This window comes from Anomalospiza imberbis, chromosome 7 (genome assembly GCF_031753505.1).
Source record: "Anomalospiza imberbis isolate Cuckoo-Finch-1a 21T00152 chromosome 7, ASM3175350v1, whole genome shotgun sequence".
Taxonomy (NCBI): domain Eukaryota; kingdom Metazoa; phylum Chordata; class Aves; order Passeriformes; family Viduidae; genus Anomalospiza; species Anomalospiza imberbis.
This window is the reverse complement of record NC_089687.1, coordinates 28,574,770-28,598,641: the sequence shown is the minus strand read 5'-3', so window position 1 is coordinate 28,598,641 and position 23,872 is coordinate 28,574,770. Positions and strand designations below refer to the sequence as shown.

The 23,872-nt window shown below is 36.7% G+C and overlaps 1 protein-coding gene across 2 annotated transcripts in view; it reads right to left on the bottom strand.

The window, feature by feature from the left end:
- Window positions 1-932: 932 nt before the first annotated feature.
- PGAP1 (post-GPI attachment to proteins inositol deacylase 1) overlaps window positions 933-23,872 on the bottom strand; it is a 28,340-nt gene continuing 5,400 nt past the window's right edge. For both annotated transcript variants that reach the window (XM_068196296.1, XM_068196297.1), the window contains exons 3-27: window positions 22,119-22,294; window positions 21,309-21,480; window positions 20,063-20,223; window positions 18,441-18,493; window positions 18,198-18,264; window positions 17,055-17,160; window positions 15,712-15,767; window positions 15,508-15,591; window positions 14,632-14,681; window positions 13,033-13,084; window positions 12,735-12,812; window positions 11,737-11,812; window positions 11,395-11,468; window positions 11,257-11,308; window positions 10,527-10,593; window positions 9,544-9,652; window positions 9,152-9,190; window positions 8,002-8,095; window positions 7,533-7,623; window positions 7,121-7,318; window positions 6,754-6,886; window positions 6,303-6,353; window positions 5,011-5,234; window positions 4,567-4,671; window positions 933-3,731 (exon numbers count right to left, since the gene is read on the bottom strand). In XM_068196296.1, coding sequence (XP_068052397.1) covers window positions 3,593-3,731; window positions 4,567-4,671; window positions 5,011-5,234; window positions 6,303-6,353; window positions 6,754-6,886; window positions 7,121-7,318; window positions 7,533-7,623; window positions 8,002-8,095; window positions 9,152-9,190; window positions 9,544-9,652; window positions 10,527-10,593; window positions 11,257-11,308; window positions 11,395-11,468; window positions 11,737-11,812; window positions 12,735-12,812; window positions 13,033-13,084; window positions 14,632-14,681; window positions 15,508-15,591; window positions 15,712-15,767; window positions 17,055-17,160; window positions 18,198-18,264; window positions 18,441-18,493; window positions 20,063-20,223; window positions 21,309-21,480; window positions 22,119-22,294 — 2,507 coding nt within the window. In that variant the 3' untranslated portion in view covers window positions 933-3,592. The remainder of the gene's footprint in view (window positions 3,732-4,566; window positions 4,672-5,010; window positions 5,235-6,302; window positions 6,354-6,753; window positions 6,887-7,120; window positions 7,319-7,532; window positions 7,624-8,001; window positions 8,096-9,151; window positions 9,191-9,543; window positions 9,653-10,526; window positions 10,594-11,256; window positions 11,309-11,394; window positions 11,469-11,736; window positions 11,813-12,734; window positions 12,813-13,032; window positions 13,085-14,631; window positions 14,682-15,507; window positions 15,592-15,711; window positions 15,768-17,054; window positions 17,161-18,197; window positions 18,265-18,440; window positions 18,494-20,062; window positions 20,224-21,308; window positions 21,481-22,118; window positions 22,295-23,872) is intronic.

The window sequence follows — 23,872 nt, the reverse complement described above, 5'->3', positions numbered from 1 at the left end:
AAATGTCAGAAGTAATATTAACTTAAATTCCAGTTATGGCAGGTTTCTTGGAAATAAAACATACAAAGAAACCTCCCACCAAAACCCCCAAACCAATCCTCGTTCAACAGGATGCTGAAATGTGACCCACTGCAACTTTTAAATCACAAATAAGATTAGCTTTGGACAACATTAATTCACTCAGTTCCAAGGTACATTTGGTAATTCCAGTGAAGATGTGAGTTTTTCCTTATCAGACATAGAGACTTTCTATGAAGTGTTAGCTACACATGTCATTGCAGCATGATGAGACTGTGAGGTACACGTTTGATGACATCAAGCAGAAAAGATTATAGACTTCCAGAGTAAATTCAGGGTATGAAGCTATCAACCAAAAGCTTCTCATTAAATCTCTCCCTGTCAAAGAAAGATTCTGCTGTACCAGAAGTTAGTGGCATTTAGTATTTTAAGTTCTTACCCTTTTTCCTCATTGTTTCTGATAGCTTATAAAAATTATATTAGATCCACATAAATAGTTTTTATTTTGAATGCATCCTGAGGTCTAAACCCTTACAATTTGTGCCCTGATCTCCTCCCATATAGTCTAGATAATCTAAAATATGAAGAATAAAGTGGAATTTTAATGTAATTAAAGGCAGTAAGAGACATTAAAATGTATTTGCCAAAAGCTGTTTTATAAATGCAGCCCACTCATAAGAACAGATATTTCAGTAATATTTACATCTCCTTATATATGCAATTAACAGTGTATGTGTGTATATATATATATATATGTGTGTATATATATATATATATATACACACACATATATAGGGTTATCCTATATTTCTGCTGAAATGATAACTGAAGAGTGGCAGAACTATAGATTCACCTAACAGAAGCTTCTTGTCCAAAAGTAACAACAATCATTGTATTTTACCTGAAAAACAATCTCAGACTGTTACAAAATCTAGTTCTTTTCAGAATGACAAGTAGGATAATTCATCCTCTCTTAGAATGGGATGAATTCTAAGACTTGTTCCAATCCTATTACCATCCACTGATTGTATGGCAAATCTAATTGGGATTAGACTCCTAATCCGGCCAACAACTGAAGTTGTCCAGTCCACGATCACTGCATGATCCAGACACACATCCCTGACAACAGTTTAAATCTATTAAATGGCACACAAGGCATTTCAATTCAAAACAGGAGTAAGACTTCCCCTCCTTTCCCCAGTAAAGCTAAACCATCTCTGAGAAAAGGGAGTGTTGAGGGAGATGTGAAAAACTCTTGTCATCTGGGATTTCAGGCTCAGAATTATACCTATTCCTGCCTCCAACTTGAAAATCAGGCAGGAAAATACACAAGATACCAGAACCCACTTTATGAAGAGTGCTAACAAACATCAATAGAACTCCAGCTAAAAAAAAATCATTAAATAATAAAAAAAAAAGGTATTGTCCTATGCTGCTGTAATTCAGTAGGTTTCACTTTATGGCATATTTTGAAAGCTATCAAATACTGAGTCTGTTTAATTTCCAGCAGTTCCAACAAATGGATTCATGCAGAAAGAGCCTGTTAAGGTGGGAAAACAAAATCAAAAGTAAAATAGAGTAGTAAGCCAAATGGACCACGAAAGTCAAGGAAAACTGTCTTCCACAGAAATCAGATCCTGCATATTTCACAGCCCTTTGCCAGCCCTAAAGCAGTTCTGCCACCAGCTTTCATTCACAGCCATTTGCAAGTACAACAACTCTATTCTTCTATGTCTGCACAGCAATTTCTCATTTAACCAGCTGGTGCATTTGACTACAAGTACATTAAATCAGACAAATTATCTTATATACATATACTGTAGCATACATTTGATTAGAAAATATCAAGATATAATCTATTCAAAGAACTTTTCTGATTTACAAACACTATATATAATCTAACCTTCTATTTTGAAAAGGTTAGGACTAGAATACCAGCACATAGATTACTGATAAATGTGACAGTGTTTTGGCTAACTACAATACCCTTACTCAGTTACAGCACTTTTAATGACTTACTAGCAAGTTGAACTGCTGACATGGATATAAGCAAACAAAACACACTTCTTTTCTGAAAGAAAAGTGGCTTTCTTCATGTTTATCCTTTATTTTGGAAAGTCACTGTGTGAATTGAGTCTTTCCAGCCAGCTCAAAAGAACTGACCCTAACAACACATTAGAAATAACTGAGGCACTTCAGGCAAGATTATTAAGATATGATGGAATTAATGGGTCAGGCTGGCTGCACTACTGTATCAAGAGTATACTTGATTGACTGTGAGCAGCAGATTTCCTCTTGGTATTCCTATAAGATGACTGAGCTGGTCTGGTATTTCCAGATGAAGGTAACAGGTATCTCAGACATAGCAGAGACAGCTAACACAGAAGCAAGTAGTAAGCTCATCTCTACACAGAATCTGTACATCATTTAAACATAAGGACTGCTGAGATTTCTTCTGTTGGCAAAACACATGCCCAGGGGACAGAATTCCTTACCCATAGCTATTGTAGGCTTTATTATAAATGGCAGTCACTGTAGCATCTAGGCACTAAGATAAAATTTATACAGAGCTAATAATTATGGTCCGTATTTCCCACTACTACTGAGTTTGCCCACATACAGAAGTTAGCACTGTATGGCAGGATAGGGGTTTGCAGGGTTGTAACTATTCCATATTCATTTATGTACTGGCATTTATTAGGAGATGGTTGATTCTCTGTTTACAATAGGAAAAAGGCCTGCTTTGTCTACTTAGAAAGAGTGCAGCAACTGCACTGTTAACTCACACCATATCTTGCGTTTGCTAGCTTCTACATATGGACAAAGTCCAAGGATTAATTTCAAAATTCCAGAGAAAACTGACAATGTTTTAAAACAACATTACAGCAAATTGTTTATGAATCTGCTGGTATTCTTCCTGAATAGAAAGCTACATAGAATACTGTTGTCTTCTCACTCTCACAAAAAGTAAATGTGTAAGACTTGCAATAATCTCACAAATGTTCAACTCACACTGATTGAACAAATGATTTGATAGAAATAACAGTTCTATATAAGCAGTACATTCTAGTTTGTCTAGACACAAATGTGGCAGCTTTTGAATTTAACATAAAATAATTCAAAGTATACTTGGCTGTGTGGTTTTTTGTGATAGTCACAGTGTGCTTGAAATGTATTGAGTTTTAACCAGCATACTTTAGACCTGCAAGAGATGCAAGTTCAGAACACAGAGACTGCATGGCACAGTGAGTAAAAATGTCTGTTTTCACAAAGCAGTACAGTGAAATACCAACGTGTCTACAAGGCAGAGTATTGAGATGTTGCACTGGTATGAGTCATGTGCTTATACACAGTTAAATCACTCCATTTTCAGAGACATGAAATAAACACCAGGAAAAGTTTTCTAAGCAACATTAATAAAACAATGATTTTTTTGTAAAGCATTCACAGTTCTGTTCTCTTTCCCACATAATGTAAACTACTGATCATTATTAATTTAGGCATTTCTGTGTTGCAATTTTTCCCATCTCCAGTGTTAAGTTTCTAGGGTGCATTGTCCTATATAGAATGAACGTTACACAAAACAGCACAGCACATGTAGAAGAAGAGAAAAGGTTACAAAGTGTGGGACTCTGTATAAATGCATTCGTCCAAAGGCCAGCATTGCAACAGACAAAGGGAGTGGAACTTTGGCTGCAATCTTCAATAGTTTACTGTAAGAATAGAAAGAAGAAAAATTATCATTTTGTAGCCACATATGCAGAAAGCATGCAAATGCTATATTTCATTTTCCTTTGCAAAGTAATTTGTATTTCAAGGCTTTGTTAATCTTTAAAACTGAACAACTAGGTGTAATATGCCATAAAAATTGATGCATAAGGAAGAGAAATTATTCAAAAATGTTAATGTCATTACAAATATTAATTTAGAAATTTGTTCTCTGTACCATAGGAAGACTTAATGGTTTAGATCACTTGAGATAACAAGTGATCTAAACTGATCAAGAGGATAAATGACATTCATTATTGTTATTCATGAGGCACTGACTAATTTCATATCTCAACAAGAAATATTCTGTCAGCAAAACCAAGTTTTCAGAACTTCTTAATCCAGTAGAGAACACATTATATTTCTACTCCCATAAGGGAAGCTACAAGAACATAACTATAATCCTGTAGAATTCCCTTTACCTTGTACTTGTCTGACAATAATAGCTCAATTTATTTGGATTCTGTGACACTTGAAAGGATTCAATGAATCATGAGTTAAAAAGCCACATTTCAAGAAATTGTTATGCAGCCAATTGCTTAGACAGCATATAATTCATTTATTTCCATGAGGCAAATACAGGGGATTTTTTCCTCTTAACTGAACTAGAACTAGAGGTTCTTGAGGTACTTTGCACACATTTTAGCTCATCTTTTAGACTTAACCATATGAATCTCTATATATAGAGGCTGAACAATTACAGCATAAATTAAGTTTTACCACACAAATGGTAATTCACAAAGAAGCAGGAAAGCAAAACTAGAGACTGGGCTACAGTACCTTGATTTCACTTCAGAAGAACTCGAATTCATTAGAATTTCTAAGATGCATACGAGGATAAGAGCTGTGGGTCTACAGGGATCAGGATCAAGTCTAACATTGTACCTGCAAAGAAAGGGTTTAAAAAGCACATCACTTCCAAACTAGGCTGCCAAATAATATCCATGTGCTGATGACAAAAAATATACATGAAATCTGTATGGCATCCCTGCCTGATTTTAAACCCCTTCTGAAACATTACTTTCTTCAACAGATCACCAATTCACTTAACATCTATTTACACCACAATACAAACCAGACAGGATAGAGAAAACAATAATAATTAACAGCAGTCTTTAAAACTGTAAGGTAACTAATAATGTAAAGAATCAAACATCTATAATTTTTATTCTCTTCAAAGGTTCCTGTAACTTTCTTCCACCTTAGTGTCAATTAAGAATTTACCTGAGATTTTTTAACCAATAAATTAAAGATGGCAAGTTGAGCAGCACAATCCACGTGAATAAATTAAGGACTGTAATGTGCATCTTAAGACTGTTAACAGCTTCAGCAAGTGTTTTACTGTTGGAAGGAGACTGTGGTGCTTCTGGAACGCTGTCCACTAAACTCTGGGCTTTGACTGTGTGTGTACTGGAGTTCTGTGAAGTTTCTTTTGAGAGGCCTGAATTCTGGAAATGAAAGACAAAAGTCACAAAAACGTGCACAGGCTTGTAAGAACCCATTCAGGGGATTTAGGAAGATATCTGCAATTTATGCCTCAAAAAGCCACCAAGAGCAAAGTCCAATTTTAAAGTATCTAAATTTAACCAGAAATTTCTCATACACTAATCGTTTATATGTCTGTGGAAGAAAAGAATGGAGACTGTAGATGCCCTGACACCAATGAAATGGAGTTCCTGGAAGGGGGAAGAACAAAATAAAAGGAGTAATAAAGCATGGGGGTGAAAAATCACAGATGATCATTCACAGGAAAGATATAGGAAGTAATGCAACTGGGAGTAAAATATTACCTGTAGGAATAAATAGCAAAGATTAATGAACGAGTTGGCAGATACTAACTTCCAGTTACAGAAAAAAACCCCACAAATGAAACAAAATATTATACAGAGATGAAAGTAGAGGATTTTCAACTAAACGCACGAAAAATCCACTCAAAGAAACCCAAAGAAAACTTTCAACAACTTTTTGTGTCAGACTTTGTTCTATGTTTGCAAAAAAGAGCAGGTAGTTATCATATGCTGTTATCCACACCTGCTTACATCTTTGATCCTACACTTTAAAGTAACCCAGAAAATAAAGTTCACACTGCTGCAGTCTCAGTCCATATTCGTCCAATAAATCCTATTTGTCATCTCTGGACTAAAAAAAACTTGAACTGCACATGCTACCTCTCTAGAAAAAGCAGTTTTACCTGCAGCATAGATTATTACCTAGATTTTTTTTTTTTTAATAAGCCATGTATAATTAAATACCAAAATTTAGACAAACACTGTTAATCTGTGTGTATTCAGAGACAGTTTCCTTCTTAGATGACAAGTTCACATTGCAGAAACTTTGAGCAGCAGCCATGTGTGATGGAGCAGGCTGCTCACGGCCTGGCTGCTCTTTCACATCACACATGCAGCAAGTGAACTACAGCTACACAGTCAGTGTAGCACAACCTAAGAGTATCAAGGCAGAAGTTTGCCAGACAACTTTTGGTCACAGTTTGGAACAGAAGCAGGTAACAGACTCACCCTGTTGTGCATGATTTGCTCTGCTCTTACAGTTACATGCAGTTTTATAACCTGTAAGACAAGCAGTTGCTTGTTTAGTAAGGATTCTTCACACAAAAGCTGTAGTACAGGAGAAGAAATTGAGGAGTCCTTACTCTTCAAGGGAGCTATCAGTCTTTGTTTTTATAATATTGCCTAGCTATAAGTTAAAATTTTCAATTATCTGCATTGTTGTAGTGGGCATGTGGGACCACACATTTCTTTGTAAGAAGCATTAACAAAAGAAGAAGAAAAATTCTACAAGATTATGACACTGATAAATTAGAAATACCCGTTTCAAGTATGAGAATAATAACTTTCTTTTATGTATGAAAAAGGGTAATTTGGATTTTTGTTTTTAACTTGGGGTTAATTCAAAGCATTTAAAATTTTCAATTCAGTTACAATTACAAAATGTTTAGCCTTTCAGTACCTTGAACAAGTATTGAAGATAAATAATGAGTACAGCAAATGCACCACAAGTGGTCCAGCTAACCAAAGCAAGAGATATCATCCCACAGAGTCTGCTGGGTGTAATCAACTTATCTTTCTGAAGTTCAGTAGGTCTAAAAAAAAAAAAAAACAGAAAACAGAAACAAAACTCCTGTTGTATTTCTTCCCAGACATCAATTTCTGCTTGCTTTCAAACCCAGATGTCTAAAATCATGTATAAATTCAATCTGCCCAGAATTCAATATTGCCCAAGCATTCACACAGAAGCAAACAAACAAAAAAACCCCAAACTGTCAGGATCAAAGTCATCTAGAAGAGCATAATTATATAGCATCACGTTGTTTTACCTAATCAGAGTTAACCATAATGAAGAGAAGAGTCTCAGAGATGTAGAGAAAAATACTCCACTCCAGTAGGCAATGCCTGTCCCAAAAAGAAATAGAATCAGGGACACAAGGGGGAACCATGCATCCTGACTACTCAGTACAGCAGCATCCACCTCTGGTAGTGACAGTGATTCCCATATCTCTCTAAACCAGTTAAACCTGCCAAAAACACGAAAGCAGTATTATTTATCACTTCCAATTGCTCTTACAGTTAGATATCTATCATCTATTCCTTCTATTACAGTCTTTCAAGCAAAATAACAGTCAGGTGTTTACAGTGACTACAAATAAAATAATATTCCTCCCCAGCAACAGTTTTACTGAAACTTCTGCTTTGGAAACTGCTTTAAACAAATAAACGATGCAAACTCACCCCTGCAGAAACACAACAATGCTTATAAGAGGTTCTACTTTGTAGGGCTTTGCTGCCCTAACTAGTTCGAGGGAGAAGTCTGAACACTGGCCTAGGATCAGGAACAGAGAACATTGGTAGTTACTGTCATGAACTTCAACAAACATCATCCACAACAAAACATAAATTCAGTCAGTGATGAGTTGACTTGAAAACAAGATAACCATGTCTCGTATGAGTACTGCAAGGCCCTTCTCCACTGGAGACTGCAATTTAAAATAATAAAAGATTTTGCTACAACACAACCTTGAAGAACTACCAGCTAAGAAAAAATAAAAAAGAAGAACACAGATCCAAGTATTTCTATAAGTTGAATGATATTTAGCTTGAAAAATTCACATCTAGCTAGTCTTTCATCAATAAACTCAAAAAGCAATTTCTCTAAAAACACTTGTGACAGAGAAAAATATACAGATTTTTAGAAAGCTACCTGTTGATCTCAATGTGCTCAGTTGTCCTCCATAAGTAAGAAGAATATTAGAAACAATATAGACTGGAAAAGCACCAGCATGGAATCTTACTATCTGAAAGACAAGGATAAAGGGATAACTTCACGTCTATCTATAAAAAATATATTTTAAAAACACATACACAAATATTATCATGAAGCCAGAATGATAATGAGATTAGAAAATCTTTTAAGAAAGATCCAGTTTCTTATTTTAATGCATATTTAATAATCTCCAATAGCAATTAATGTTATAGATGGAAAATACTACAATCTCTCATGAGCAGCTAATGAAACAGGTTTGGATAAATGATCTAATTAGAAACAAATGGGGGTTTTTCCCAGTCAAGAAAAGTATGAAAAAAATGAAGTATCACATTCCAGTAAATTAAGTTTAAAACTATTTAAAAGCTACTTTCCAAGCGAAATCTGAATATAGTTATATATGCCTTTAGGCAAAGAACTTTTGGAAGCAATTACATGCATGTATTAATTGGCTTCCACTCTCCCAGGTCATGATTAATATACCAAGAGCCGACAAATTCTCTTAAAATGACAACAAAATGAAAAATCCCTGCTCTAAATGTATACATTCACATAGAGAATCTTGCCAATTTTATTCCTGCACTAGACTTAGGTGCTTGCAAATTAATTACTCTTTAGATCCAGAGAACTGCAGATGGCCAGTCTATTTTTACTGATCCCCATGTCGAAATGTATTCTTCATTGATAACCAAAGAAGATTTCTTGAAAAGGAGCATATGGACCTACTTAGACTTTTTCCCCCAACTTAATTGATGCCAAATGTATTTTAAAGTTTTAACACCACTGACTCATCAGGCAAGAAAGTTAAAGTGACCTGCAGATATTGAGCTCACCACAAAGCCACATACTCCACATTTACAGCAGCTCTTTAGAGCTAGAGAGCTTTTCTGCTCCTCTGAGGACGGGGGCCTGACATCCATCCGGGAGATATCCTTGCCAAGGGAAAAAGTTGCAAAATGATCACTGAATAGTGCTCCTCTTGGCAGTAAGAAGGAACCTGATGTACCACAGTAAGGAAGGGAGGAAGTAAAAATTTCTATGGATGCTACTGGCATTAAAAAAAAAGTTTAGTATTAGTTTTTCTTACTTGCCCAAGAACCTGTAGAAATGATGTCTTCAGAATTACCTTGAAAAAAAAAATATTGCTTCATATAATGGTAAGCATAAGTACAAAATACTTTAATTTTTAAGAAGTAAACTTAAGTTCTAGAATACAGCAATCCCTCAACTAAAATGTACAACACCTTACTACTGACAATTAAAAGCAAATGCTTTAAAGTTTTAGAGTCCAACTTTCAGTACTAACACAGCTGTTGCAAAATACTTGTAACAGACACTACATGTTAAAAAGGCCAAACAGCCCACCTTTAGATTTGCTTAGTATTTATTTAGATTAATTAGCTATGGTTTAAAAGACTGAATTATGCAAAAATTATCCAGCAACGCAAACTAGCAATAAAAAAAACCTGCTTTACTCACTTCATACTGACAGTCAGGGGAAGAGTAGATGTTTAACTCTGGAAGGCTGCTGTCACTGTGAGGCTGAGCAATGTGCAGTTTGGCAGAAATCTCAGCAAGAGATGGAACTCTGAAACAGCAACTTACATGGTCACTGCTGTCTTTATAACCAAGCAGAAAAACCAAATGTGTCTCAGTCTTTAACAAGTGCACATAAAGCAGATCTACCACACCAAGTGTCACCTCAAGCTGTGAGCAAAATGATGCAAGGAACTTGTTTATCCTGTCACAGAGAACTACATAACATCCTCAGTTCCCTCTCCTCTGAGCTGTCCTGGGACATGGCACTAAGGCAAGCAGACAAATTCAGTGAACACACTGCCTCATAGAGCATGCAAATATGGTGCGTGCCAGGACGGGAAAGAATATATCCTCAAGAATACAATTCAGTTTCCTGCAAGTATTATGCTGCTGGAAAACACAGGGGGCTGGAAATTGTGAGGTATCTTTCAGACTTCTAAAATAAACTAGAAATACAGTTTTCCAACCATCTGAAATCCAGTCAGGTTGTTCAGCTTCGTAAGTGACAAATGTATTTCAAGCTGTATCATTTGATTTTGTCAGGACTATGCTGCTGAAGCAAACATAGGGCTGCTGTATAATCCAAACCCTGGCTTCCAGGATGAAGCCAGCATCCAGAGCAGCCACAGTTCTCCACTCATGAGAAGGTCAATGACTATCCTGAGAATTTCAGACCAGCATATCTGACTTCTTTTACAGGAAAATTAGTGAGAACCATTAAGCAAACCATTAGTAGGTATTCTTATTCTAGAAAAAGTCAAAACATCTTTGTCAACAAGGGTAGAAAGCTAAATGAGGAAAAGATGCAGAGGCCAAACACTTTACACTGGAGAAACTGTCTCACGTCAGAAATAGTACCACAACAGGATGCAAATATTCTTAAAAAAACATATCAAAAAGTTATTAATTGGTAAAGTCCTTACTTCGCTACAGTTACTGAGTCTTCATATGACCAGGGGATATGAAGTCTGTAAACACTTGGTTTTCTTTCTGAAATGGAACAGCGTTAAAAAATACAAATTTAACTAAGAAGCAGATGTGGCAACTGTCTCTAAAAACTACAGGGCCAGTAAAACAAAAACACAGATCATTACACAGAATCTCTGGGCTTGCAGTTACATTGCAATGCAGATCAGAGCAGTTAGCAGCAAAATGTTTAAACTCAGGCTATTACAGGACAAGACAATGAGACAAATGTTTAAAGGAAGAACAGTTTTGAGAAGAGTTCTGCTTTTCAATATGAAACAAAACCTCAGTCTAATAAAATTTATCACTTTGTTTGAAACAGGGTCCTTTAGCAACCCATCCTGTTTAAGCTTATGTAGCTCAACATTCAAATTTGAGTCCCATTATCAGCAAATACAAATCCTAGCCAAATGTGCTTTTCTCAAGAAACACTTTCAATATAAGGCAGAATCCTGATGGAAATTCATCTTCCCTTTGCTGGGAAAGAAGAAAAACAAACATTTAAGGACTAATTCCTCATTTTCGTTGATCCATCCTTCTTAAAGTGGGAAGTGAGAGATATTAGCAGACATAGTCAAACAGATTATAACAGCATTGCCTAAACTCCATCGCATGAAAAGATTTTAGTTTCTACAAATTTTCAACAATTTTTTTTATAAATATGTACTTTAGAAGACTTCTATTTACCTTTGAGTGACTGGCAGTGACTGTCTATATAAATTTTGAAAGCTTGATATATCTAGAACACAAAAAACCAGAAGTCACTCACTTTTCTCCAGACAAACAGTGGTTACATTACCTTAAAAACTTAAGTAGCATTCTTACTTGGTTGAAGTGCTGGAGCTGTACATTATAAAGTAATCCAGTTGAATTTAATAGAATTTTGCTTGAAGAAAACCCTGTAAAGGATGTAATATTTTCACTTATTAGATAAAATTATCTGAGAACACACTACATTTTCAGATTATTTCTTTTCCAGGAGAATGACGTACTTTCATATCTGTTAGTCTAAATCCCCATGTTTCTCATTTCATTGTTAGCAGTGTTAGCTTCAGTGAAAAACAACCCCCAAAAACCTCCTGACCTGAAATTTTTAGGCAAATTTATTATCCAAAGGTTAGTTATATTAGTTTTCCATTTTTTCCAAAAGCAATATGTTATACTTACCAAATGAAAAAAGATGTGTTACAGGGAGCTGGACTGTTCTGGAATCCTCTTTGAAGAATTCACAGCCCAAAGTATACTGCAATTGAGGATATTAAAAACAGATCTAAACCCAAGCACAAGACTAGAAAGCCTTTGTACTTGCCAAATTACATTTCCCAAGTGATCTCTCCTTTATCTTTGCTTACCCTGAACATTGTGCATTACTAATTTCACTGCAAGATGCCTCTGTCACAACTATCAGAAGATACACTCACAGAAGAACATCACACTCACTTGTGCTGTGAACAGCTCCTTGGATCATGGATTAATATACCACAGACTGGTATATCAGAGACTGTATTTGTGTCACAGAAAGCAATGTCTGATCTGATTAGACTGGAAGTTCCAATTCAGTATTCTGCCATTTCCAGGACTAACTGGAAAGGTCTGCCAGATCCTGATGGCTAGCACATTAAGCCTCCCTCTTAACGGGATCCTGAGAACCCTGCATGCAAAGACATCAATCTCATTTGTGAGATTCAAACTGTTAAACTCTGCACAACTCAGTCTACTACATCATTTGTGGTTTAAGAGCTTGCAGAGATATCTGACCTATGCTTCCCAGAATCCAGGTGTGGTGCCTTCAATTATCTGTATTCTCTGCTAACCTGGGTAAGAGAAATGACCGTTCAAAGGTGTGAACATTCAGGAAAACAATCAGAGTACTAAGAAGAACAAGGAAGATTACCATTAGAATCTCCAACAAGAACTCTAAGAACTGATTTGAGAACTGTGGCTTTGTACATGTTTCAAGTGCTGTTCATGCCTTATTGTTTGGTATTTTATAAAAGTGTTTCTGAGCTTACAGAAGCTGCTTTCAAACCACACTACGCTGTGGGGTCTATGGTTTCTCAAAGTAACTTAGCACATATTTAATATACTTCCTTTTCCTCTTATCACAGCACCTGAAAGTGATGAATACACTAAGCAAGCAATTTCTGAATGTTGTATTTTTTTACCTTATTGCCAACTGCAGGTGGTACCTGAATGACAATGTGGGACAAAGAAGGATAGTCCAGAAGTTTCAGCATTACAACCTTAAAAAGAAAGAAAAAAGAAAAAGAAAGAAGTAGCAAAGCCATTACTGAACATACCCCTTAGCTTGCCCCTTGCCAGCTCCTAGTTGTCTACCTCTTGTACCCTCTTCCTGTGAAATACAACCTGCTCCAATGCTCCAAACAGAACAGCTCCTTCTTCTATGACTTGCAACCACCCCCTGAAGCACCTCTCCCTCCTCCAAGTCAGGTACCCACTTACCTTGGTGGTTGGAAGTAACTCAGCTCTCCAGGATAAATCAGCAGCTTCCAGGCTGTAAAAATTCATGCACATTAAAGGATGAGCATGCTCATTATGCAGCATTATGGCAGTGGATTAATATACCAGTTTCTCTCTCTCTCTCTCTCTCTCTGAATTAACATTTTAAATTGAGAAGAAATTTGGGTGCACTGCTACCACAGTAATTTCTCAAACTGCAGTAATTTCAGACAGTGCAAATCTTATTTGTGCAAAACCAAGCCAAGCAAAGCTCCAACTCTCATACAGAAGACCCGCAGCACATATTAGCCAAGCAGCTCAGACACAAAACGAAAACTTTTCATGAGTTAAAACTGCACTAGCACTGAATTACCATGCAGTTTTATTAGCATCTGTTAAACATCAAAACCACAATTTTTTCTATGAAAATATCTAAAATAGATAATATAAATAAAACAATTAATAGCTGTTAAAGAGTTTGCAGCAGTTCTAAAATGTGTTCATACACTGAACTGCAACACATCCATTTGGCCACTTCAGGTTTTGATTTTTTGAATACCAGAACACTGCTGTTTCTCTAAATAGTGTTCATGAGCTCAGGACAGCCCACAGCCAACACACTATTGTTAGATGAGGTTTTAGTAGCAGTCCTGAACTAGTAATGTGCACTTCATGCTGATCAAAGGTTCTACAAAGGAGCAACGGCCAACTTCTTGGATCAGGAAAAAGTAATTGTGACATTTGGATATCTGCTGGAGGCAAGACTCTGGCTGTACACCTCGGTGATCCCAGAACAGATAAAAACTCTGCTAGTTCAATTTTGCCTGGAAGCTTTCCCTAATTTGAAGGGTAGATTAAATTTACTTTGAGTTCATTTTACAAATTTAAGCTAAGACAATGTTTTAAATCTATTGTGTAATGACTGTCATAACAAATAAGCATTAAACCACGCACCCTTCTAAATACTTTTCATATGACAGTAGCAAATTTGAAGTAAGAATGAAAGAAAGATGCTTTAATCCACTCTTTTGAAGGCTCTGTGTGACATTTCATGTCTTTTGTCACAGGATTCTAAAGAAACAGAACGACAGAGTGGTTTGGGTTGAAACTAACACTAAAAACCATCTAGTTCCAACAGCTCTGCCATGGACAGGGACACCCTCTCCTAGACCAGGTTACTCAGGAGCCCATCTGCCCTGGCCTGGAACATTTCCAGGGATGGAGCATCCACAGCCTCTATGGGGGAGCTGCTCTGATGCCTCACCACCCTCACAGAGAACAACTTCTCCCTAATACCCAGCCTACACCTGCCCTGTCATTTTAAAGCCACTACCCCTTGTTGTGCCACCTCATGCCCTTGTGAAAGGTCCCTCTCCAGCTCTTGCTATGAAGGTCAAAAATACAGCTCCCAGAAGAAGAATACCACCTAATTTAAGGAAAGCTATTCTTTCCTGTTTTCCTGGTGATATAGAAAGCATGAATTATTTACAATAACGATTTTACTTCCAATCCCTTCCTACCAAGGATAATTTATAGGCTTTAAATTCAAACACGGTCTCACAAAACCCATTTGAATAAAGAACAGGAACTGTTCATACTCACCACATTGATGAATTAGTGTTCATGCAGCCATAAATCCAGCTACTTGTGTCCTGTAAAGTCAGTACCATAAAATACCACATTACCTGTGTGTGACTGCATTTATAAATATATTAAAAATACTGATTACCTGAAACAATGCAAGGGTTAAAACGAATGATAATTGAAGGACTGATATCATAATCTTGCAGTTACAACTGCAAAGACAGAAAGGTGAAGCTTTAGAGTGAATGGTGGAGGTTTCTAGGAACCATTTTAAATAATGCCAGTTTGCCGCCCTTTGTATGAATAAACACAAGGTTAAGCAAACAAACTTTCATAATTTCTCTTTCAAAAATTTGGCTGAATGTGTCTCAAGCTAAAAATACAAGAAATGCACATTATGGTGTTTCCTCTTCCTAGGAGACCACTGAGATGGTGCTGTCTCCTCATCTGCCTTCCATTCACTTTCTCTGCTTAGTGAAAGATCTCTGTAGCCTTTCAGGTTCACTTAAATTTTATTATGGGAAAGCAAACCTATGAACAGTTTGCTCAAACCAGAAGTATGGCAAAAACAGAGCAGCACTAAAAACAGCTTCTTCCTTCCAAACCATCAACACAGAACTGCACTAAATTAAAGGACACAGTAATCTAGAGCTAACCAGAAGAGTCAGAAAGAAAACATTTGAGGTTCAGGTGGCATTGAAGGTTTCAGATCTTGAATACTAAGTGTGACATGCTAAAACAGGTAGTACCTCTGACATGCATTAGGCTGTGATTGTAAATGGATGCAGCAATTTCAACAGCTGCTCATTAATTGTCTTAAAACTGCAGCAAATGGAAATTAAAAAGACACATCTTTACAAACAAACTCCAGACATTAAAGAAGTATTTTCTCACCAACATACTATTTTCACAGTAAACATGACTGTATGATATTCTGTGGCTTGCAAGAGGAAATGAGAAATATTTTCCATCAGAATCCTAAAAAAAAAAAAATCAACTCATTAGTAAAAAAAAAAAAAACCACAGAAACAGAAATGCCCCCCAACAAAATGACCAAAACAAAAACAAAAACACACAATGGGGAAATAGATTACTTACATTGTAAACTGAGTAAGTCCATTTTGAGTCTTTGACTGTAATCCAATTGAAAGCTCCTAAAAATAAATATTTCAGTATGCTGCACTGCAGGAACAATTATCCTTACATCCAAAATCTTGTATTTTACTGATCACCAAGGTCTTATCTCCTATCCATATATGGATGCAAACCTTATGTGCTTTAATCAACACTGAGGATTGCTACTGCTTACAATTACATGCAACAGTTATCATCAGTTACACAGGAAACAATAAAGCCCTAGGATCCTGTTACTAAATACTAATGGCAAAATAAAAACCCCATGGATCTTGAAACAAAATAAAGGTAACAAAACCAAATAAACCTACTTATATTCGTGTAATTATAGGGTAATTTTTCCTAATACCTAATTAGAATGTCTTTTGTTACAACATGATTTCTACTGCCAATTGTGCTATCATTGTAAACCTCTGATAAAAATCTAACTTCATCTTCTCTCCAATTCTTCATTAGGTAGTTGAAAACAGCAACATGATCCCCCTCAGCATTTTCTTCAGGGTGAAAATCCTCAGTTCTCTCAGCCTCTTTCCCCCATTTTCTATGCCCCAGGAACTGCCTATTTTGGTGGTCCTTTGCTCCACACTCATTTCAGGAGATGCCAATGCATAAAAGCATTCATGTAAGAGGCTGCCCAAAACTGGACACCGAAGTACAAGCTACAGTGGCACTCTACAATGTCTTACACTGAGAACATTGCTGAAATAAAATGGTTTGTGTAAAACAGTTTAGCTCAGTTGAGCAAAATAAAGCTTTGCCCTACAAAAGTTGTGTTTAGTCCTTAAGACTCTATGCAGTCAAAATCTCTCACTTTTAACTCTGCATCCTTAGGAAGGAACTTTACAAGGAAATCCTTAGCGAACGGTTCATTTCACCCTGCCATGTCATGGGAAAAAGGAAGTGACTGATGGAGCAGATCTGAATATTCAGGATTTCCATGAGCAGCACAAAACTACCACAATGGCTCTGCAACACCCATCCAATCCCTCTTGCAACCACTGTAGATAAGACTGTCCTTTTGACATCCAGCAATTCCCAGTTTCTGAGATTTTCTACTGGATAACCTGGTGTAAATATGGATCCTCAGAATCCAAGCTATATAAAAATGACAGATTTTTGCACCTACCTTTGTTAACCAATTTAATACCAAAATCAAATAAAAGCAGATTGCTTAGGTCTATAACCTGTATATTATTTTAGTTTGTCTGAAGGAGGACAAAGTGTATTCTGAAACTTTGTTAGTGAGAAGATTAACCATAAACAAAGCAGTATCACTGAATCCTATTCAAAAGAAAACTGCTGCACACCTGTGAGGTGTGTAAAAGCTTCAGGATTTTCCTCAAACATCTTTGCAGGGTGTCTCACAAAGTGGTGATTCAGTACAGACATTCTCTTCTTTGGATCTTCAGTTATCTAAAACAAGAGCACATTATCAATTTTTTACCAATGTGTGTGATTTAAGATCATCTCATGATCACAGCTAGCAATACAGTTTTGTGGGGGGAAGGCAGGAGAGATTGTTGCAAGACATTGAGCCTTTTCTGTTCTGAATGCAATGCTCTGAAATGCCATCTATGGTCAATCACTGCAATACAGAAAATCTACACATTATAAATAGCACAGCCAAAACTTGCAGAAGTTTTACATTTTCACCTACTCATAACACCAGGAAACCATTCCATTAAACTTTCTTTACAGACACAAATGCATTCTTCCTGAAATGACACTTAGGCCACAGCTTAAGAAAAATTCTCACATTTAGGCTAATCTGAGTTCTCACATCCAGCTGTATAGCTACACTGGGATTCACTTTTGTTTGGGGTTGGGATTTTTGTTTGTTTGATCGGTTTGGTTTTGCTTTTTCCAAATAGGCCTTCCAGGACTAATTTTTATCTATTCCACTTTCCAAAACTGTGGCCACTACAACTGATTTCTGAAAGTTTTACCCTCTAGCACAGTCAGTGCTGCAGAACAACTGCACTGCTCTTTTTGTCTCTCTAAATCACACATTAAAGTAAGTACATGTGAAAAATGAGGAGTCTGTCCCAAACAGCCTCAGAACACCCGAGATCCTTCTTCCTCTGTGTCTTGTACACATTGAGAGGTCAAATTCACAGCTACAGATCTAACAAAATTTGTTTATCCTGGTGCAAGGTGAACTGAATCTGCTGCTTTGTGGAAGAAATGTTCAGCCCACAGCTCAGCTATAAAGCATCAAGCAGTCAATAATAAAAACTGAGCTAACACCTTCTTATTTCTGACTCTTTGGTCAAACAACACAAAGGGATTTTTCACTGACTTGTACAAAATGGAAACTACTTTCTCAGCGTGACTTAGAATAATCAAGAAAGAGCTTTCTGTAAAATAGGGAGATATCTCTCCTGATTAAACATTCTGGGATGGAAGAAGAAAGTGCGATGGGTAAATACACAGAGATCACATATACAGACCTGCCTTGTGTTTTCATCTATGAGATCAAAAAAAGCTCTAATGGTTGCCAGGATCAGTTCTTTGCACCTAGAAGACAGAGTAAGTAAAATTAAATCTAGGAAGGAAAGATCCAGGGTGATAAAATTGGTCGGAATAGACTTCACCATAATATGAAACTGAAGTTAAATTATGGTAGACAGTGGTAACAGTGGAGAAGAGAGCTATGCAAAGTCAGTCAATTAACCTTTGTTCCATTATCTTACCACACTATGGAGAGATGGTCAGTTGAGGCCCAAGCTCTAGGCACAGCTGAGCTCTGTTTGGGTGAAGAAAACGGTTAAGCTCTTGTTAGTACTCAACATTCTACAATTATATGGAAAACTTTCCCCTCCTTATTTAAATCTATTTGCACAATTATTAAAAAGAACAGCCTTTATCTTAAGAGTTTCAGGGCTTAGGGTACAACAGAATGACTTCTTCAGTCACCCATCTCGCAAGCGCTGAAGCACGTGCAAGATGGAAATTATAAAACAAATTTACCAAACTATTTATGTTAAATAGCAAAGACTAAAGGTGAAAGGGCAGAAAATGGAGAGGAGGAAACTTACCAAAAATGTCTTCAAAGACTGCTTCTATGACTAATCTTACTATTTTAATAACTGATCCTAGCACATGAGAACAGCAGCATGCCAATGAAAGCGGCTGTTGAGACACCAAGGGCATCCTCACCATAAAGAACATCAGAACACCACAAAGAAAGACCTGGTCAGTCTGAAGCTATTACTTGCTTTAAATGGATTTCATGTATTACATTTTAGGGACTAACATTATCAAAAAAAAATCTCCCACAAATGGAGCTCATCAACCTACTGCTCAACACGAATCAAATAAACTATGAACTATTAATGCATCATTGGGAAGAAAAAACCAAACTGAACAATAACAACCACAACACAACCTCCAAAACAAACCAAACAAAAACCAGAAAGAACTGGTACCACTACTCCGGAAATCTCATGCAAAATTCTGGCCACCAGCACTCAAGAGAAATGAAAGTAGAGCAGATGCAGAGAAGGGTTACTAGGACAAAGGGAATGCAGAGTTAATCCTCTTAGCCTAGCAGGATCCCAGCTGAGCCTATTTATAGACAGCTTTCTGTACAACACTCAGGGAGGTAAACACCAGGGAATGACAGCTACTTCATATAACATTTTAAGCAGATGTCAGAAGAAAGGCATTTAAAAAGCTGGCTTCTGCAGTAAATGGAAGATGGAAATTGCAAATTTGCCACCTCCTTCTGAGTGTTTTCCAGCTTCTCCATGTAGGGAACAAGTTGATGGAGAGGGGATGGAACAACAAACCTCAATACTTTCTGATGACCCTTGATTAATTTTGAAAGGATAGATGCCTCAAATAGCAGAAAATTGGACTTGACAATCCTCTACATTCCTAAATTTTTTGAAAAAGAACAAATACAAAAAGAAGGTGCTATGCCACAGCTCTCTTTTATAATAGAACACTCTACTTCTATACTACACATTCATCTTTCCCCATATACACACCTCTTGCAAAAACATGGGGAAATAAAACCTGAGTTCTGGAACTGAAGAAGTGCAAGCAGGTGCTAAGAAGAAACAGTACCAAGTGACAGAGGATTCCAGTCAGTGCCACACATACTCCTCCAGTGGAGGCTCATTTAGAGTACATCAACTATTTTTGATTTTATAACCATACAGTATCCATACATTGTTCGAACATCCAGTATTTTCATATTGATTTACACTATGCTGCCCATATAGACACTGATACATGCATTACATTACGTTAATAACTATCTATCTAACACAGTTCCATGCAAAACCAAAAAAACAGTTTGCTTTTTTACCACAACAGATAAGGCACTGTCATGTTGACTCAATCTTGGTAGAAAAGCCAGTCCTGAATGAACTTGGTAATCTCTGAATCCTCCCGCCACAGAAAGGGTAGTTAAATTTCTTAATTCTTGGGCCTTTAGAATCCAGTGATTGTTTACAGCTGTATAAAAATCTATAAAATATATTAAAATCAATCACCATTTTCCCATAAGCCTATTTGATATTAAAAAAAAAAAAGCTATATAAACATTAACTAAAAGTTTCTGTAAGCCCCCTGGGAGACATGTGAGCTCAGATTATCACTTTTGATTCATGTAAGAGAGGAAAATTATTGTTTTAACCCAAAGAGGTAGCAGTTAGGAAAGACAGATACATTTTCTGTATCAGCTGAGCACATATATTGTTAGAATAGCAATCCATAGGTTTATTTGAAGGACAGACACAGATTTACTTGAAGCCCAGAAACAGTAAGTAAGGAAGAAGCATTGCACTGAAATCAATTGTAGGATGGAGAATTAATACAAGCACAAATAATCAAATTCAGTAGCTAAAGATAATCCATTCCTCTTGGGTGTCACAGAGAACAATGAAAATTAATGTCTGTTCCCTTTCCTTCACCAATTCCCTCAGTATCTACATGTAACAGCACAATTATCACTAAACACATATTTAATCAGTATAATTTAATCAAATCTAGCTTTTCAGGAAGTGTATAGTACATGCTCAATGATTATACTTTATTTTTATGCCACACTTATTTAGGTGAGGGAAAATATGATCTTTTTTGTAAATATTTAAAATACGTCAACACATCTATATTTACATTCCCACCTCTACAACCTCTGGGTATGAAAGACATTAAATTTAGCACCTTTTACAGAACTAATACTATCTCATTCGATAAAGATAAAAGTCATTACAGAGGTCAAGTTTCAAAAGAGGAGAAGGAAAAGAAAGAAAATACGTCATTCACTGGAAAGCTTACAAATTTAGTAACGTGCCCTACAACTTATTAAATTACAAATTACTGAGAGCTCCAGGCCTCGCACAGAAACTCAAGTCCACGTAATCCATTCTATATGACACTTGACTTTCTCTGAGTATCCTGGCACCCTCAACTACCTGAGTAACACAGGAACAGTTCCATTACAGTAAATAAAGCAGCACATTTTGCTGTTGATTTGCAAGAATCTCCCCACTAAAGCTTGAGAGGATCAATAAAGAAATACCATGTGATTAGACAAATGCAATACTCACCGGTAAGATATTTGTCTAAAGGCATTACAGGTGCAACGTGAGGTGTGGCTTGTGTAATGAGCAGGTTTATAAGTTCGGGCTTAAAATTCTTCAGAGTGAGCAATGCTCTTGCCACAAGACCACCCATGGAATGCCCAACTATTGCTACACTGCTCGGTGCAAATTCTCGATCCTTCAGCAAAGAGCAATCAGACACATCAGAAACAGATTTGACATTGAACTGTTCTTATCACCTGTAGATTTCCTCCCCCCTGGGTCCCCCAAATTAACTTACGGTCTTTCAAGGACAACATGAATTAGCATCAGCTTAACAAGCTTACAAACTGAATAAAAATTTACTTGCTACCTCATGAAAATGTGCTTAATATGAAGTATCCAGTGCAAAAGGAAATACTGTGTAGCCTGTGTAAGCTTAGTAAACTTAAGCTGATTTTAATTTCTGAAACATTTAGGAAGAGAGGACATCAAACTTTCCCAGAGAAAGCTTGATGTAATGCAATGAATATATATGAATATTTTAGTAAGCTACAGGTGTTTACATCTTTACTAGAAAAAGACATCCATTGTGCATAGGAGCATTTATCTAGAAACACAACACAGAACCTCCTTAAAGCTCTGGGATTGTCATAAGTATTAAAAATCCATTAAAGAAAAGTACTTCTCTATTGCATTATTATCACCTTCTAATACCTAGACACATTATAAAGTCTCCCTCCCCTACTCATCACTCTTCAGTTTTGCAGCAGGAAAGGCAGGCCAGAATTCCATTCCCAAATGGAAGTGCATTACTCAGCACGTGTCACTACTTACCTTGTACAACTTAAGAATTACTTTTATGCACTCATGCACAAACTTGGTCTGTCGTTGCAGGCTACCACCATACAATGCAACCAACTCCTCATTAAAGTTGACACTGAAGAAATTAAAATGATACTTGAAGTCAACATCTTCCGCTTTTCTAAGTGCAATGGAGCCAAGAGAACGTACTAGAAAAAGAAACCACATCAATTAGAACAGTCCAACAGTCACTGCTTAGCATCGCTTTAGCAGAAAACCATAAAATACATAATCAATTAAGAAACAAATACATTAAATCCATTGTTCACCTCAAGTAATTTATAAAAGACATTCTAAACCAAACCATTTATTTTCAGCTTACTGCTGACAACAGAGATATTTTATGTCAGGAACAAATTTATACACGGATCATGTTCCTCCACCTTAAGGCTGCTTTTCTCATCTCCTTTGCACCTTCTTAGTGCCTCCAGGAGAAGAAGGCATTCTTGATTCCAGCTGTAGAGGCAGTCCTACTGCTAAGGCTTTCCTAAAACTCCTTTGAAGGCCATCAACTCTATGACAGTATTCCCAAATACCACTAAGATAAGTATGGAGGATTGCAAAACCAAACCCTAAAGGACACTTGTCCATCTAAAACCTCAGGAGAGAAAATGTTCACTTTACAAGCTCTTGCATCTGACCTGTCTTCCCTGTCTAACCCTGGCTACTATTCAATACAGCCTTTTGTGTGCAGAATTGTCCCCACGTTTCCATGGAGACAATGCAGGATGGAAACATTAACAGCTGCAAATAAGAAGGCATGGTAGCAGAAGCAGAAAATAAAAGAGAAAGTCCCAAAAGTGCCTATATAAAATACCAAATGATGGTCATAAGGTCTGCCCAAATCCAGCACACAGGAGCAAGATTCTTCTAGGGTACGGGTTGAGAGAACAGCAAGAACCCTCCTTCTCAGATCATCTTTTACTCAAAGTCTGAATTTTGTACATTTTACAAATTTCATTTTAGTGCCCATGAAAGATGATGAATTAATATTTCAAAAGTGCCTGTACCACATCAAAAACTCCTGAAGGTTGGTTGTGAGTAAGCCTCTTCTTTCAACTCAAAGGACAAGAGGAAATGGCTTTAAGTTGTACCAGGGGACATTTATATTGGATCTTAGGAAATGTTTCTTCTTCAAAAGGCTGGTCAGACATTGGAACGTGCTGCCCAAGGTAGTGGTGGAGTTGCCATCCCTGGAGGCATTTAAAACCTGTGTACATGTGCCACTCAGGGACATGGCTTAGTGGTGAGCTTGGCAGTGCTGGGTTAATGCTTGCCTTCCATGATGTTAAAGGTCCTTTCCAACCCGGTTCTATGAAAATAACAAAAGCAGCAGCACCACTCTTCATTGCTTATCAAATATGAATATATTTTAAACAACTATAAAAATTATAATAGCAACACTTTCTATGCTCATCTAGGCATCAGAATAAAACTGTTACCTCACAATAAATTCTGAACAAAGAATTAGTGTGAATTAATTTTAACAAAAGCTTTGCAAAACGCACAGATGACGTATTGCCACTCTCCCTAAATCCACTCCAAAAGGAACATGACTAAAATATTTATTGTTCCTGTAGCATGTAATACTTCTACTCACCTAGTTAGTTTGTTCTTCAGGTATTTCCTTTTGATTCCTAAAATGCCCCAAGAGTACCATTCTATTTCCTGCATAGTGATGTACTGCCGTGTGTTTAGAGACAGCATTAATTCACAGATTTGCAATA